We start from the raw sequence: 18905 nt of genomic DNA on the forward strand, positions 1-18905 counted from the left end.
CTTTGTGGAATGAACAGGCACAGAGCTGCACTTTATTCAATTAAAGTCCCTAGGGGGCGCAGCGGCAAATGAACTGCAGCCTAACAAACTCCCACCACTACACATCACCCTGCTAATCAGGCAAAGGCAACAAGGCACACACACTCTGACATTTTCAATCTCGCTGCATTGATATCTGAGCTTTACTGCTATCGTGCAAACAGAAACACACAAACTCAAAAAAATAAAATGCTTAATTTACACAAGCCACAAACAGAAACAAAATATGTGGTTTGACTTTATTACCAGTAAAATTAAGAAACTTAGTTGAAGGCAACTACATCAATAACACTAACCTTTCAGCGTTATCATATATCACCATGTGAGTTGGCTGTAATATCAGGTGAAGTACGCACACACACACACACACAATAAAGTCTAAAAAACTGTGTATTTTAAATATCACATGCTGCACATCTAAAAAAAAAAAAACTAAACAAAAGCACAAACCCCTTCTCTACACACTCACTAATAATTTTGCTTTTGAGGAACATGTTTACTCGTGCTTGTAAGCGCTACACACAGGATGAGGAATCTGCTGTAATAGCGCTGAATGCATCTCTGTCTCCACAGGGATGAAAGCCTCATTCACATGAGAGGCTCCATTAACCTCCGAATCAGCTGCTTCGGTATTACATCCTCTTCACACAAACATTCCTGCATTAACCTACACGGTTTTTCAATGAATGGTTTCTCATCCTGTGCGCCATTATATTGCAATTTGAAGTCCCCGTACACCCACACAGGCACTTTAAGTTATTTTGGCTGATTATAGTTAATCTCACACTTATGCTGGGTTGAACTGCAATGGAAGTCAGCAATAAACTTGGAGTAGTTATCCAGGTTATTTGGTTCCAAGCTGCCTTGCCATAACAGATTCAAGTGAATAGAAATTATCCTGGGAGGAACCATAATCAGGAAAAATAACTTTTTATTTATTTTATTTATTTATTTGTACTGGAGCCATGTAGAAGGTTTAACCCTTGGAAACAATGTCAAAACTCTGCCAAGGCGCAGAATTTTTAGGAATGGCAGCGGATCCGGCACTTCTCTGAGGTATGCCAGATTTAACACAGCGTGTGTGTGACTGTGTGTATGTGTATGTTTGCAGCACTGTGACAGTAGTGGGAGGAAGGAAGTCACACACCATCTCATCTTCCTTGAGCGTCTGTCCCTTAGGTTGGCTGGTTATATAACTGATGTTAAGACAGAACGCTGGCCACCTCTGGGGAGGTATGTGGCACGAAATTGTAGTTACACAGTACCTGCTGCCTTGTGCCAGCCCTGTGATGAAGCCTGCACAGGTAGAAATAATGTATCTTATTGTATTAGCCTTGCACACTTTCAGTCCAATTTATTACTTTTGTCAATTAGATCAATAATATACCACATTTAAATCTGAAGCAATAAACCTATCTTTGTTTTTATTTATTTATTTTGCCTTTAAGTATATTTTATACCTGACTAATGCTTAACAGCTGTATGATGTAATTGCAATGCCTGAATAAGTTGTAAACATGCTATATAAATACACCAGATGTGGGTATGCGTCCTCAGTAGGCTTTGCTCTGTCCTTCACACAGTTTCCCACCACAGTGGGAGAGTTTCTGTACAGGCTGTGTTTTTAATATTCAGCGCTGTCTGACTTCCAGCCCTCCTCGTCTGCTCTGTGCTCTTGACGCAATTTCTGTATTTTTAGCATAATAGAGAGGAGATCCCTTTCTTGGACACTCGTTGGATACTTCGGAAACAGGATGGCACACGTCTTCTAGAATCACAGCTAGAATGTCTATCTCTCTATCTATCCAAATCTAAGCTAAACATCTAAGCTGTGATCTTTTCAATATTGCACTTCATTTACAATTTAACTGACGGTGCTGAAAAAAACAAAAACCCAAAGAGAACCCTTTTGAAGAAAATCCAGTTAAAAGGCCACACATTTAACTATGTCGTCGAATTTCACCATCAAGGGCAAGGCTCTGAATATTTGAACACCACACCAGAGGCAGTGCAGAGGCTCAGAAAGGTGCTAATCTTGTCAGAGCACTATGATCACCATGATTATAGTGACACTCTCTCAATCACTAGGCCTGTAATAACACTCTACCCCTTCATCCCTGTAAGGCTTCCCTTCTCTTCCACCTCACTCACTCTCTCTTTGTCTTGCAGGCAGACAGGCACCCACGCACAGACACATGCGCACACATGCACACAAACACACAGACAGACTGTGTGTGCGTGGGTCAGTGCGGCACCAGTGGCTGCAGACTGGAACAGAGGTCGGCCGCACCCTGCTATTATCCCCAGAGACCTGTTCAGTTTAAAGGCAGTGCTGTGGCGCACTGAGTGACAGCTCAATGGAAGGCCCGCTGGGAGCTTACAAGCAGGTGAGGAGTCAGACAAACCAGAGGGAGAACACACACAGAGGGACATAGTGCAGGCACACCGGCAAATATACACCTACACACCAGCAGACACATAAACATCAATGCTCTTAGTTGGCTGTGAGTTAAACAGGCAAGGGATAAAACTGTCAAATGCAGTGGGAAGCACACATACATGCAGGGACACATGACTACACAAACACACACATGCTGAGTATGGTAATAAGGCAGTCATGTTCTTCAGGGATGGAGCCAGTGGCCACAGAGAGAGAGAGAGAGGAAGCAGCTGGCTGTTAAAATACTTCCCCTCCTAGCACTGTAATTTCCTCCCAGAGGCACACCTGGCCAACACTCATTCACACATACGTACTGTATCCGCGTGTGTGCTTTGTGTATGTTTGCGCACAGTGCATGCATGCATGTGTGTTTTCGCATCTGCGTATGTGTTTCTTCTTTAGTTCTGCTTGACTGCGCGCGCCTGTGTGTGTGAGTGTGTGTTTATGCTGTCACTAATGTTCACGGCTGATTCAAAGTGGATCCCTGCTGCCCAATATAACACCCATATTATTATACAGCATTACAAGTTATTACAAACACGAGGCTCATGTTACAGAGGCAGCTATTGGCACAAAATCTGAGACTAGTATATTTTTTGGAAAAAAAAAAGAAAAAGAAAAGCCTGCTAAACTATTGTTAGAAAATTTGGGTATAAATAAAAAACTCTTAATTCAATGGTTTTCCATTTACAGCTCTCTATATTTATTTTGGACAGCTAGCTTTAGTTTTGCCCCTATTTAAAAACAGTGAGGTTTTTAAATTAATAATTTTTGCTGCCAACTTTGGGGTTTTCCCTGCTTTAGATGCCCAGCCTTGGAAAATGACTTTGTTTACACAGGTTACATATGGTAAAGGTTCTCCTCTAGAACCGCTTCTTCCAGAGCTAAAAACACCAGCCTTAAGACAAAGGTCAGACAGCTCAGTTTCATTCAGCTAAAGCTCAGAGAGCCATTTTATTCAAGGGTGAATGGAAAGACAGTGCTGGAATGGGATTATGTTGCTTCAGGGAACTGGGCCAGATAATGCAAATTGACAGAAGCATTAATCTGCCAGTTAAAAGTGAGATGGGCGATGTTTCGAGGGACCCGATTGTGCAAGTGCAATGTACTGTGTCTGTTAAGCTGTGATTGTAGGAAATTTGTTGTCTGTTAACATGCTGTGATTAGGCAATCAGAACAGTTGGAAATTAATCACTATAAACAGATAGGTGCATATGAATATGTAGAATCTGTAGGCAAGGGACACATGTTTGGTACTAGATGTTCTGGTTTATTTTGGTAGTTTGAGCAATTCTGGTTGTGAGCTGGTAGAGAGAGACTAAGGAAGAAAACAGTGGCTGTGGCTCAGGTGGTTGAGTGGGTCAACTATCAGTCGGTAGATCCATCCCTGATTCCTCCGTGTGCTAAAGTATCATTGGCCAGTTGCCCCAGTTGTGAGAGTGCAGGTACTTCAACTTCCTCCATCAGGTCAAAGACAACAATTAAGTTAAGCTGACTTAGGTTGATTCTAAACTGGCCAAAGGTAAGAATGTAAGCGTGAATTGTCTGACATCATTAACCATTTCTGGGTCCAAAGGTTCCTTTTGTTCCCCAAAATGAAACAAACACTGAAGCTCGAGAGTTAAGAATTCTCCAAATTCTTACAGCTCCAATAAAATGATCAGTGTGGCTGTTCTCCCAGATGTTGCAATAAAATCTAGTATCCAGGCACCCATAAAAGAGGCTTTACAAGGGTTTAGCAGAGTTAGAAATTAGCAGGAACTTAACTCATTAGTTTCCATCTAAAGGTGCTGACTTGTTCTAAAATAAATAAATACATAAAATGTACATCTCTCCTATCACTTTGAACGTAAATAAAGACACAAAACTTAACAACAGCAATGCTTGGAGAGTTTTGAACTTGGGCTAGCTAACGTATAATAATGTGCTATCTGCTATTCTAGCTACAATGTTGCTACCTGCTATGCTAGCTACAATGCTATGCTTAGGCTAATATAAACACAATATAGGAAAGATGTCAAACTAGGGTTACATTTTTCCTCAATAAAAGTTTAGGGTCATCAATGAATAGAGATAAAAACCATCATACAGCAGGAAGAACTGAAATGGAGCAAATCTCACCAGATAACACCGGAGATCATCCCACAACATGAGATTAGTCATAAATTTCTGCATGGTTTGGATTACGCACTGTGAGAAAGTTGTGGTCTTAGCAAATTATCAACAGTGTTAAGTGTTCAAATATTTGGTGTTTCAGACACCGTCAGCCCTGTGGTTACACGATGAGTTTTTAAGGATTTAGCTTAAAGACATGCTTCACAGGAACGGCTTCTGTTTTTAGGGGCTTGTTTTTATTAACTAAAATAAGACATAAATCATGACAACATGTTAAAAAGACAAAAGCCTTAATGAACTGAGTAATAGCTTGGAGCCAGAGGGTTGGTTGGACTTATACAAGCAGATGGGGAAAAGTTTAAAAATGGGACTTTGGTTGTGTGGAAGTGGTTTTTTTTCTCTTCATGCATTTAAAGCTTGTGGTCTGAAACAAAGGGGTTAAAAATGACTCAAGCAAGAGAGAACATGACCTTCCCAGCATTTCACGTGGCTATTTGGGATTTCCATCAAGAGGCACGCCATAATGCAAAGTGTCTGCTGGGGCCCCGGTTACACGCTGAAGATGAGTTCAGGCCATTTATGAGTTGCGTGTGCTCACATCTCTAAGTGCTTAGTCATGAGTCGCCTCTTAAAACCCTTTCCCCCACCTCTCCGTCTGCCGGTGTGACACATGGATAGTCATATGGTGCAACAGTGGTGGAGGGGATGCAGTTTAAGGAAATAAAAAAGGAGTAAAGTGAGAAAGTTAGGCAAAGAAAGATATACAGAGAGAGAGCGGGACCCGAGGGAGCCTCCTTCATTTTCTGGATGTGGGAGGCAGACATTAAGCTACAGTGACTAGCACTACTGGCCTCTGTCTGACCCTCTCCAACTTCCTCTTAGCTCAGGCCAAGACTGACACGTCATGGTATCGCCGCTGTGCAATGTGGCGCACACGAACAACACAACAGCATCAATCTAACAACAGCTCACATCAGCCCTGAACGCTAAAGCGGATTAGGGTACAGCACAAAAACATACGAGAACACAGAGAATATCACCGCCTGCGGGGTAAAACAAATGCAGGCTTTGTATGCATGTATAAAGCCCCGTGTAGCTGCCACAGCCCTTCGCCCGGTGTCAGCCCACCAGCTAATTGCAGGCATTTCCCCCCAAGGTTGCAGGGAGCCTTTCTGCCTTGAGAACAAAATAGCAAGCTTGGGAACGAAATGTCAGGGAAAACACAAGAGCTGCAATGAATTACATTTATATTATGTATATAAGTACAAAATAAAACCAAATGATACCACGCAAACAGAATGTTAGAGCAATGCATCATCTAAAGCAATAGATCCGATGTAATTAAGTAATAATGCAGGATACAAAACATTAATAAAGAATATTTATGTCAGATTCAGGCACATGTAAAAGAGTTCGTGAAGAGCGTTATGGGGAAAAAGCCCTCCAGTAGTCCATCTGTTTGGGCATGTCTCAGCGCCCTGGACAAAACACTGCAGTAGCACTAAAACACATGCTTGCATGCATGCAGCTGGAGGAACACATGCACAGACAGTCCTGCCTCCAAAGACTAAACATTCAACTAGAGCCTTTCAGGCTGGCCTCTGAAATTTGTCTGGGGCATAAAGTAAGCAAAGCAAAGTCAAACTCTGTATAAGAGAGCAGACGATTAAGGAAAATTAGCTGAACAGAAGGGCACTGACCAAAAACCAGATAAAGTGAGATAAAATGAAATTACTGTGGAGGAAGAAATGCCTTATTAAAAGATGGGGCTCTGCCCGCCCAGCAGTAAAAAAAAAGAAAAAAAAAGAAGACAAATACGGCAATCCTTTGCTTTTTTATTGCCCCAGCAATTAATTGACAAATGTGTCACATTAATAATAAAGCTCGCTCTCTCCACTTTGGACATTGATTTACACCTTCCTCAGTTTATGGTGTAAGAAAGTGATCAATCTCACTCCTTCTTCATCTCCCTCTCTCTTTCTTGAGCTCCACTATTACCTTGCTAAATATAACTTCCTTCCCTCTGTCTTTAGCCAGGAAATGAGTCCAGCATTCAATATCTGGCTGTGAATTACACAAGCCTGGCATAGGAGATCTTCAGAAATGATTGATCTATTATTAATTAATTTGCTAATGTCCCCGATTGATCTACAGGTGGGGAGTGATTGTCTGGGAAAGAGAATATGAGGGGGATACAAGAGGAAAGTAAAAAAAAAAAAAAGAAGAAGAAAGAATTGATTTCTTTTTAACCTGAGGAAGGTGGAGAGAAGAAGAATCTGTGTGTAAGATCTATACTGCACTTCTTGTATAGCGCTGAGCGATATGATGCAACAACTGGAAGGTAAACCTTGTGTTTACATAATGTTGTGGTCTAGAATAGCTAGGACAAAAATGATAAAAAGGAAAAAAGAGAGAGAAACAAAGAGAGCGATCCACATCAAATGCTACTGGGAGCAGCACATGCCTGCTCGTCTGTCTGTCTGTCTGTCTGTCAGTCTGTCTGTCCGCTTAGCCTTGAAAATCCCAGCACTCAAAGCCAGACGACCACAGAACTCATGCCCACGCCACACACGCACACAGACACAAACGCGCACACACACACACTCGCACAGTAGCCTGTTCTATCCTACGCTATTGATCTGCACCCCACTCTTCATTAGAAAGAAAGATTCAAAGGCAAGAAGGAGCAGTGAGACGTGTTGTGTGTGCCTATGTGTAAGGCTAAGTGTAAACGTATGATCAAGGGAGTTGTGTAAGCTGTGTGTGGTTGTATATGTGTGTGATTCCATAAAGTTTTTCTTTCTTTCTTTCGTTTTTGTAAACCCATATGCATGTGTGTATGTATGTATGTGGATGTACTGCCAGGTATCAGTAACAGTGGGAGCAGATCTGTGTTACTCTAATGCAGTCTGTCCTCACTGGGTGTTCCTATGGAAACTCTCTCTCTCTCTCTCTGTATATTATTAGACATTCTTGAGTCAACTGCTCAGAATAGGAAGACACAGATCTCATCTATTGCAATGCACTCAGTATAAAGTCCTTCGGCTCACACCTGAACTGCGCGGCAGCTTAATTTCCTTGAAATTATTTTCACTTTTGCGATCGTGGGAGATACTGACTCTTGAACTGGTCAGTTTATTAACTTGTAGACATCAGATCAATGAGAGCAACTGGAGGGTCACGTCTACTGACGCGGGCCTGAGGCGTGCAGAGCAATAGCGGCGCTCTATTTTCTGGTAATTTTTCCATTTTTGTTTGATTAATTCTTTTAGTAATAGCACAAAACAAGAAGGCCTTGTGAAAAAAATACTCACATACCTCCAAACAAAACAAAAACAAACAAATTTAATACTAGTAGGTTTTTGTAACATGTAACAGACTAATTAGTCCAGTTCTTTTTTGCAGACTTTTTGCAGTTCCTTTGATTTAGATCTGCTAAATAACAAACAGTATTTCTCACACGACGTTAAAGAAAGAAGCTTTCCCAGCAGATTCTGACAATAATGCGTGCTTTACATTTGCTTTAGTCAGTATATGAATGACGAAATATAAACAGGTGCGTTTATTGAACCTTTTTACAATTAAAATAATGAAATAAATAATCTGAATCAATTTGTATATTTGTTTCGATTTGTTTAGTTTATGTTAGCATATAAGGAGGTTAGGATTATGGCTTGATGATGCAGACCTTTCAAAAACTCATGTATCTAAAACCTTCAGCTCTTTTGAATAGTATTGTATCTGTGGTTGAGAGCAAACTCAGTAAGATTGGAAAAATGTCAAGCTAGATTCAAGGTCAACAACAACAGAGCACGACACGGCAGTGGAAAGAGTGAAGTTTCCACAATGATCTATGTAAATATGAGTTAACACAAGCTAGTTTACTCCAACTGCAGGTACCAAGCTGGGATCAATGGGAAGGTTGCATCAGTAAAGGTTTTTTAAACCCAACCCCCACATGAACCATCATCTTTTTGCATTATTTTATTGCTAAATAAGGTTGACCACTCATCAACCTTTAAAAAGAAACCTTTTTGCATCTAAATGTGTTTGAAAACTTTATATGGTTGAAAGTCATTGTCAAACAACATATTAATAGCATTCTTCTGAGTGGTCAAATGACCACGATCAAAGAGCAACACATTGGCAAGGTACGCAGACTAGTATTACCAGAATAAACATGTTTATAGCATTTATGTACAGCTATGTGTAAATTATGTTTCTCATGTAATCACAGGGTTATTGTGTTGCACGATGAGCCTCCGGACAGCCAAAGCACCGCAGCTGTGCAGTGTTCAACTCCACCGATTGATGGAGTTCAAACAATTTCAGACTAACTTCTTCTTTTAGTTGCTGCATTGTCTCGCAATAAATTTACATTTATATCATAATATTCAGAATATTGAGTATTCGACTATATACTCATCTTCCCTTCCTCTAATTCGTGAGCTGACACAACATGGGAAACTTTTATATTTTGCTCGCCAAAATGACACCCATACCTGTTGTTTCAGTTTATTGATTTCATCTGTAGAGTGGAAAATGGAGAAGCCGAAGACTTAAGACGCAGCTGTCAATTATTAAGGGAGCCAAGGCAGTGCATAATTCTGTACAGGAACACAGAGGGTGGTACCTCACCAGTCACACGTGTGTCTCCATATGTTACTCCTTCCTCACTGGAAAATTAGTGCAGTGACAAGATGTGTTTGAGGGCGTGTAGGTGTAATCTTTTTGACAGTGAGGCACGCTCGCACTGTGACTCACTGTCTTTGCACACAATAGGTTGATATGATTATATAACAAGGTGAGCGTTAGGGAAGAGTTTATTTAATGGGAGAACAGCTTGGGTTGTGCTTCAGCATGTATTGTTGAGAACATAACCATGGCACAACTAACACTTAAACGACTTACCCAGGTTTAAAATTTAGTGTGAATGACCTGCACTTAAGTTGGAAGTCAGTGTTACTGAATAACTTCCACGTGTGGCTAGCTCCGATATAAAAAGAGAGGAGAGTGTAGAGCTGAATCGTGCCTAAAGAGCTTCAAAAGTAGAGGACGGTGCGATAAGAACTAGAGACTAACCTCTGGAGTGGTAGTCGTTTGCTGCGCTGCTGATGGGCACTTTCTTAACGGCTGAAGAGCGATAGACGATGTGTGTCCTTCCTCCTCCCCCCTCCTCCTCCTCTTCTATCACTCCATCGCCCCTCTCGACTGGCTCGATAAAAAACTCCTCTCTCTCTGTCTTGATCATACCGGCCTGAAAAAGAAACATGACTCATTATATCATAGTAATACTTATCAGTCGCTAACATGACACCCAGCTTCTCCTCATCCAATATGTGCCTCCATCCCTCACCTCCCTGATAATTTAAAGAAAGAATCGGAGGAGAAGAGAGGGGGAGAGCGGTGATCCCTCCTGGGGCCCCCGCAGAGGTCCAGAGTGACACCTGGCATCTCAAATGGCCAACACAAGAGCAGGAGATGAGACTGTCCCACTCCCATCCTCCGCTAACACATCCTGTCAGGTAATTCCCCACGTCCCTTGTGCACACACTCACACAACACACATCAGCCATGCTCACTGGGAATGTGCATGTGAACAGGGGTGAGGAAGAAGAGGTGGCGGCAAGTAAAGAAGTATACTCACAAAACACACACACACACACACACACACACACACACACAAAAAGGGGGTTGCGTACACATACATGGGGAAAACAGGCACTGGGAAAATTGCCCGTCACTCTCTGTTATTCCATCTGTCTGTTTAAGACAACTGGTAATTACCAAGGCAACGCACTGCTGTAGAGGAAAGAGAACACACAGGGAGGATTGCGAGGCTTTTGAGAGGAAGAGAGCAAAAGAAAGGGTGATAAATGAAGGGAAAACATTGATACGATCAGCATGTGCCTGTCGGCTTTTCTCTCCGCTCTGACAGGAGAAGGAAAATATGACGAACAAGCTAAAGACAGGAAAGTGAGCTGATGATAGAAAAAAAAAACATGCGTTACAGATGAATGAGGAATAAATAGCTGCGCGTGTACTGTACTGCATAGAGATTAGCTGAAGCAGGTGGAGTCAGAAGCCTTATAATGATACCAACACCTCAAATAAAAACAGGCAGTCTATTAAGCTCTGATAATGTCTGGGGGCGTGGTCAACACGATCTCTTAAAAAGCAGACCCCAAATGCATGTCACCCTGCAACACATTGCCAAATTTAAATGCAAAGTATGCCAACAACTGTTACACAATAAAGACTTATTGAGAAAAGAAGGCTTTTAATCCAATACAAGGGTTTTTAATATGAACAGTTTATATGAAGTGTATTGTAGCAATCTGAGTTCCAAGGTTTTTTGTGAAACTCCTGGACAAGCATGCTATCTCATAATAACCTGTGTGTTTGTTCCATTGTAAAACTCAAGACTCAAGACACATTACAGTCCAACTGATATAGGATTTGATGATTTTAAAATCTGATATATACCTGAGTCCCTAATATGGTAAATATGAAAGGTTACAAAGGTCGATCAAGATGTCATTAGATCAATGGAATGAGTACATGACTTAAATAATTAGGTTGGCTCTTCAATGAATGTGCCATGCTACCTTTAAAAAATGGTGCTAGTTTGGTTTTATATCCAATATAAGACACTGGACCTTGTAGAGGGACCTCGAGATCCCTCAGTCATAACCTAAAATTAAAATAAGCTTTGTCTGTTTATTTGCTTGGTGTGTTTATTTATGTATTTGGAGAAATTCAAAGCATTTCTGTTTTTGCTTGAGTTTTTCTAGGACATTAGATCATTTTCTTGTGATTTAGTGGACAAATACACACAAATGATAAATTTACTTGATGCGATGTACAGTGTGTTTTTTGCCACTGCGCTGTATGAATACAACTGATTAGACTTCATGCTGTGTGAGAAAAAAGTAAAATAACACATGCACTACATTTGTCATTATTTCTTTTTCTTATTCAGTGCAGTCTTTAAAAAAATCCATGTTATTGGCTACATCTGTATCAGTAATGTCTCTATAGTAGAGTACAGGGAGTCTAAATGCATCAAATCTAAAGAAATATGCTTGGTGGAAACAAGTATGCGTAGTACTTATTGACTTCTCTATCAGAAATGGAGAATATGAATTTGTATGCTCCTAGTATTCCTCAGAGAGGCTGATTTGAAAGGATATTAGCAAAAGTTGCCCCTTAGAAATTAAAAGGTGCTCTTATTCTTGCTCTCTTCAGTTCCTTCCTCTGTCTGCCTCTCTCCTTCACCCTGCCAGTCTGATGCTTTAGTCCCAGAAGGATGTTGACAAGTCACTGACCTGCCTCCCCTTTTTTTCTCTTTCTCTTTCCTCGGCTCTCTCTTCCCATCCCTCTATTTTTTTCGAGCTATGGTGCAGCATTCTGATTGGATCTGATGGATCTGCGATGGTGCATGCCTTCCCACTCTAGAATACCAAGCAGATGTGAGAGGAGAGCCGTGTCAAAGAAAAAAAGATGACATGTAGGACTGGGAGACATGCTTAGATCAACCAGAGCCCGCATAGTGGGGGTGGCGGGTCAGAGAGAGGAAAATGAGTGTGATCATATAAGAACTGGAGAAAAGCTTTGAGAAAGTGATGTAAATAGACACTATAATAGAATGAACAGTGAAAAGCACCGTCTTTATCTCCCAAGTCCAAGCCAAGGGGATTAAGGGGAGGCTTGTCCAAATGCTTTGTCCGGATGAAGCAAAAGTTCAGATACAGAGTCATCAAAGCAGAGTCACAACTGAAAACCATGTTTGTATGTAGGCAACCTCGACTCTGCTAGCTTCGCTACTCAATTAAGTCTCTCTTATTTGAAATTTCCTTTATTGGTCTTCATGAAAAAATGAGGTGTGTTACTGTTTGTCTCCCTGTTGTGAGAAAAGCTTCAACTATAACACTTGCTATTAGAAACGGAAGCAGCGATTTTCATTTACACAGGGATCATTTTGTTTAACTCCCATGAAAGAAAACAGGAAGAGCATCAGCACATAACTCAGTTTTGTCAATTTCCATAAAACTCACAAATGCTCACAAGTGTAATTTTTTAAACTTTGTAGTCGTAACCCCTGAAGTCTAATGACTTCAAACCACGCTGCTTTGGCAGTCGTTGCTTTCACGTAAAATCTTTCCCGCTTGAATCACACCGATACGCTTAATGGTGAAAGCTGCAAAGAAATGTATCCTTGACTGACACTGCACTACTTTGACTAAGGAGAGTGATTTCTGCTAATTCGATGATCCTTGCAGTGAGTGTTGTGCAATCTGATGGCTCTGCATGACGTGTGGCATTTGGCTGATGGGTAACTTCAATAATAGTGCACAAAAACGTTGTCTCAGTTTAAAGAACACTGTTTGAAAATGTCTGTATTCCTCTAAAATTATGTAACATCAGAAACACACATTAAAATTATGTCATCTGATGATCCGTAAAATCTCAAGCTTCCTGCCAAGTGGATATTCAGCTGCTTTTATGAATTTTTTTCATTTCCTTTGTAATTGCTGTAGCTTAAAAAAATCATCGCCCTATAACTAGTTTTGCCTGTTCAGGGACTGCTCTAGGCTCAGCTGCCTTGCTAGCTGCTGTTCTCTTATTACAGTAAATTCATTGTGCTCCTTTGGGTGATGAGCCTCAAGACGTTTTATTAAGTTTGACATGTTAAAATTTAGCTTATTAGCTTCCCTCCCCTCATGAGGCACTTAACTCTAACAGAATCACTCTCTACATTTCATCATCATCATCTAAAAACCTTTTATAATCTGTATATTAGATCACACACATAAAGCAGCCTTGGGTTTGGGTGAAAAGGTTGGGAATGATCGTGAATTTCACAAGGAGGATTAATATATTTTTCATCATATGAATGTAAATATATTCAATTCACTTTATGATAGTCGTATGTGATAGGGCTGTGTATAGCTGTAGTCCTGGTAGAGTGCCTGTAGGCTGGGGTTCTCTCAAGTGAACGAGATTAAGACTTCACTTTGGTTCTGATCAACAACCAGTGTAGAGCATTGGGACTTCTTAGGTTTCTTTGGTGGGGTATATATATTTTTTACCTGATATAAAAATGTCAAATTGCAAGAAGCAGCATTTACATCCCCTAGTGAACACAACAATGAGACGAGCCCAGGCATGTCTGAGAGCAAGAGCAGTGTGTCAGCTTTTGATGATGATTTAATACCTAAAAAGGGAGCTACTCCAAAAATTGAAGCGCACTACTTCGCAAAATATGTATGAAATTTATTCTGACACAATTTTCACCACTTGAGGCAAAAAGATGCTTTCAAGTAAAAGTAGTCTACAAAGGAGGAGATACTAGCAGCTGGTGACGTGCAACCAAAATGCAAACATATGACTTTAAGTGTTGCTGGAGCACTCGTTAATTACGTAGTGAGTGCTTATGCACTGTTGATAGATATAATGCGGTGTCACTAATATTATAGTGAGGGTGTGATGGGAGTGTCTGGCAAAGGCAAACCTTCACCTCCTGCAAAACTTCAGCAACATTCCAAGGGAGTCTGGATGGGTCATATTCCCCAATATAACTCGAAAAACTAGATCATGGACAACACAGGTAAAGTTGGCCACCATCCTTAAGAAGCCTTATCAAAATTGGTCAAACCTGTGGGACTCTTGAGAGAACTTACAAGTACCAATGGGCTAAGCAGAATGTGGTTTTGGTGGCTACCAAGGCAAGAACCAGTGTGATGGGATTTCAGTGTGGTTTGGAACAAGAGAAATTCTGTACAACTGTCAGAAAACTCAGAGGGGTGAAGCAGCTTTTAGGCAAAAATGTGTGTGGTGGGAGTGGAAGGAATATTTTGAGGATCTCCTGAATTCCAATGGCATGCCGTACTTCCATAGAGGAAGCAGAAAACAGGCTTCTGCCATGCTGTCCTTGCTGTTGTTTGACCTCTTTGCAAAGGTCATTGTGTGCACTGTAATTTATTTTAGATTTCTGCAAGAATCTGGATCTAGGGTCTGAGATAGATAGTAACTGATCATCCTGGAAAAATGGACCACATTGTCTTTAAAGGTGAGACATCTGAAATAAATTGCTATCATTTTGAAAAAAAAAATATAGAAACAAATAAAAAGTTAAATCCAAAAAAAGGAAAACTGATTGTTTCTCCAGGTTCACATCTGGTTTAGAGATTAGTTATTACAGAGCCAAGGAAACGCTGTGTTCTGGGAACACAGTATTTTCTCAGGGAGAAAATAAATTGAGAACAGGGTCCTCCAAAGGTTTGCTGCTGTTGTGACTACTTTTGCCAGGTTTGAGTAAGAGATAATCTGGATTCACGGTGGCAAACGTGTCTATTGTAGAGATTAGCACACCAGACATATAAACCTACGTAGTTCTAAACATCGGAAACAAGTCCAGTAAAGAAAACCCCAATGAAAAATGGGTGTAATGTCTCCAAATGTGGGGAAGGAAAAACATGGAGACAGGGCTCTGTTATTCATGGTTGGGTGAAACATTCCGCATGAGACAGCTAATGGAGCTGGAAGAAATAAAGATCAAATAAAGGAGGCAAAAGCCAAGAAAAAAATAAAAATGAAACATTTTATTGAAATTGAAAAGTACCTGAAGGCATTAAATGTGTAGAAATCTGACACAGAGTCCAGGGACAGAAGGAAAATTAAGGGAAAAGGCTCAGGAGAACAGTAAAGGGGATACGAATGAAACAGTTAAATCTGACCCTTCCAGCCATTCTCTGACCACAGCCCACCACTGAAGGTTTCACATCAACAAGCCTGAGAAAGCACAACCACCTTCACGTCAGAGTTTTTTCCGATATCCCACCAAACAGTGAGACCCTCCAATTCCGAATCATATGCATCAGTGGACAGCCCCTGCTCGACCTTTGACTCATAACTAAGGAAAAAAAAAATTCTAGTGAATATCCTACATGAGACATCAGCAGACAACATCATGACTCAGATGATGATGACAATAAGGCGTACAGGGAGGCCATTTCAGCCCCGTGTAAGGTCAGACATCATGTCATCTTGACAATCTCCTCAAAAAATGGACAAAGAGCTCTGCATAGCAGCCCTAACCATGTACCAGTCTAGCCAAGCTACAGCCTTTGTGCCAGAAGCCCTGACAGCAACCATGTATAAAGCTCCTGCTTGATGCGTGCTATCTTTAACAATCAGTAAGCGATGGGACGATATGACCCAGACATGTGTTTGAAGTGCTATCAGAAAGGACATTGGGCTACAGACTGCCTTAGCAGGGACAACACTGAGAGACATGCAACTACTCTGACTCAGCTGATGGTTGCAGTAGACGGTGCTACACCTACAACACACACAGGTGATAGCATACACACCCTATGCTCACGCTTAGTAACACGCGCTATTCCCTACCAAACCAAAAGCTTCAAACTCCTCCACAGGTTAGTGGCACCTATGTCTTGTCTGTTAGAGGGTGAAGAGAAGTGGTAAGACAAAAACTTATGTGTAATGATGAATGAAGGAAATTGAAACATTTTTGCTGTCTGCCTGATGCCATGATGTAATGTGTTGTTTGGGTATTTGAACCCCTGAAGGCCTCACTGTAATTAAACTTGAAGGGTTTGAGCCTGACCCTCACATTTTCAGGCCTGATCAGCTTTAATCAATAGAAGTTGTCAGGTGGTAACATAAGTGACCTACTTTTGGTAGAAGCTGGGAAATGTACACCACACACACCAAGGTACTGTGGCTTTAGTTTTAAAGCCACAGTACCTTGTATTATTTTAACACTTTATTTTTAAGGTGTTAAAATAATACAACAATAACAAGGACAAAAACACGATCAAACAAGCCAAAACATAATGAAAAAAGTAAAATTAATAATAAATAACATAGTATATTAAAAATGAGTATAAAAAAACCTTGATTTATTTAATCCAACCCCTTTCTCATTATTTAATAATAATGGGTCTTTCTTTTTCCCCCATTAATATAGTTAGCTAAAACCAAACTGAAAATGTAAGAACTCAATTTAGCTAATTAAAAGAAGAATAAAAAGCTAATTAATATATATATATATTAGGGGTGCAACAATACTCGTATCGGTATTGAACCGTTCGATACAGTGCTTTCGGTTCGGTACGCATATGTATCGAACAATACAAAATTTTTTATTTATTTTATCAACTTTTCTTCTGACGATGCCGTCTGTGTTGAGCGCTCAGTGGATCTGCGTTCGACTGCTCCGCCTAGGCTGCACTGTCGAGCGCAGATCCACTGAGCGCAGCGCAAGCTAGCGAGACAGAAGCTAAGCTCGTTGCAACATGGCAACTGCCTCAACGCTACCCGAAATTGAACCTCCCCCACCCTCATTCAGATCTGGCGTTTGGAACTATTTTGGTTTTCATGTGAAGCAAGACCCTGAAGGTAAGCGCGTCATGGACAAAAGTAAAACAGTATGTCGGATGTGCCACGCAATGCTCAGTTACATTGGTGGGAACTACTGCGTTAGCGCAGTTTGCTCGTTAACGTGTTGACGCCGTCCAGCAGGGTGATCTGCAGTAACTCGTTAACGGAGATTTGCGGCGCTATTTTAACGAGATTAACGCTGACAGCACTAGTGGGAACACAATGAATATGACTGCACATTTATGCCGACATCATCCTAGTGCAAAGACAAGTGGAAGCAGACAAAAACAACAAGCACGCATGCTACAAACTTTACCCGAGTCATTTAGACAGCCGTTAGCACATGATTCTCCTTATGGGGACCTGATATGTTTAATATGCTGCTGAGAATATAGCCCAGAAGAAGCGTATGGTACAGCTTTTATTTTGGAAAGAGCCATTTCTCTGTAATAAACTCTCTTTTCCAAAGATGAGTGATTTCCCGATCAGATAGATCTTTTTTATTATTATTATTTTGTTGTTTCAGCAACATTAAATTTAAAAACTGTACTTTTGAGTTAAAATATATATTTATAATTTTAATAAATGACAAATTAAAAAGGCATGAACATTTTTTTGTATCGAAAAAATATCGAACCGTGACACCAAAGTATCGAACCGAACCGTGAATTTTGTGTATCGTTGCACCCTTAATAAATATATATATATATATATATATATATATATATATATAAGCAGCAAAAGCAAAACTGAAAAGAACAACCACTTCTATAGATATCGATAGTGACTTCAAGAAACAATGCCACAGAGAATTTATGACCACACACTTGTTCATGTCAAAACATAAATGTGCATTTAACAAACACATAGTTTAACATGTTTGATGTATCAAATCTGCTCCTCAAGTATCATTTAAAACATGAGAGAGACATATAGGAAGATTTTGGCCCTCACTCTGTTTTGGTCAAATATAGTGAACTTTCACTTGGCGTGGCAGACATCGCTTTCAAGTGCTGCAGTGTTTTAAAGGATGCTGTGTTGCTACCTGTTGCAGGGGAAGGGGAAAACAACTCAACCTGATATGTCAGTGTCTTGGATATCTTGTTTGGGAGGCCCCTTAGAGATGGATTGGGTCCCACCAACCGCTGTGAAAGTGGGATATTGCAAATCTTCATCTTCTGTGCTATCCCAAATTTACAGACAGATGAAGGATGGCCTCGCCACCTCAACCTGACAACCAACAAGTGCAGACAGTTTACTCCCTCTGGGTTAGGGTTACTGCAATACTACAGAAAGTTTAAAGACAGTGACTCTGAAATAGGCATCTGAGACTGTCGTCCTTGGTTTTACTTTTCAAGAAGAGAGTAGAGTCCACACGTTGGTTGGTTTAGCTTTCGGGAGGAACGATAAAGAGTTTTACCAGCCATGGAACACGTGAATTGATTCACGAACACATGAATCAATGCTTTAAGTTGAGTACACTGGATGTGATTTGCAGCGATGTGGCAAATAAAGATGACTAAAGTGGCTACGGGTAAAATAACTGCTGGTGAGCGAGACCCATGCTAAACTTTCAGTAAATGACCTAAGAGACAGCCAGTGACACTGAAGAATACAGTTACTTGAGATATGACCTTCTAGGAAATATATTAGAGGGTCACCCAGGCAACTGGAGCTTCAGCGTGTACATGGCTTTAGCCTTTGAGGTTATTTCGTGAGCTTATTCAAAGCTAAAGTCTCTCTTGGTTGGTTTGGGAACACTTTTAAGTCTCCCAGAAGGGCTGGAGGAGGTCCCTAGGGAAAAGGAGGTCTAGACTGCTACTGCAGTCTGGAACCTGGATCTCAGTAAGCAGGAGAGAAAGTAAATGAGGAGCCACAACCAAGATTTTTACATCTTCTTAGT

General features: G+C 40.7%; 1 protein-coding gene across 1 annotated transcript in view; it reads right to left on the reverse strand.

Moving 5' to 3' along the window:
• LOC146392288 (A disintegrin and metalloproteinase with thrombospondin motifs 2-like) overlaps positions 1-18905 on the reverse strand; it is a 134743-nt gene that overhangs the window by 65278 nt on the left and 50560 nt on the right. The window contains exon 3 of the mRNA XM_084944799.1: positions 9677-9851. Coding sequence (XP_084800925.1) covers positions 9677-9851 — 175 coding nt within the window. The remainder of the gene's footprint in view (positions 1-9676; positions 9852-18905) is intronic.

Source organism: Perissodus microlepis, chromosome 2, assembly GCF_051167445.1.
Source record: "Perissodus microlepis isolate ML-2025 ecotype Zambia chromosome 2, ASM5116744v1, whole genome shotgun sequence".
NCBI classification, from domain to species: domain Eukaryota; kingdom Metazoa; phylum Chordata; class Actinopteri; order Cichliformes; family Cichlidae; genus Perissodus; species Perissodus microlepis.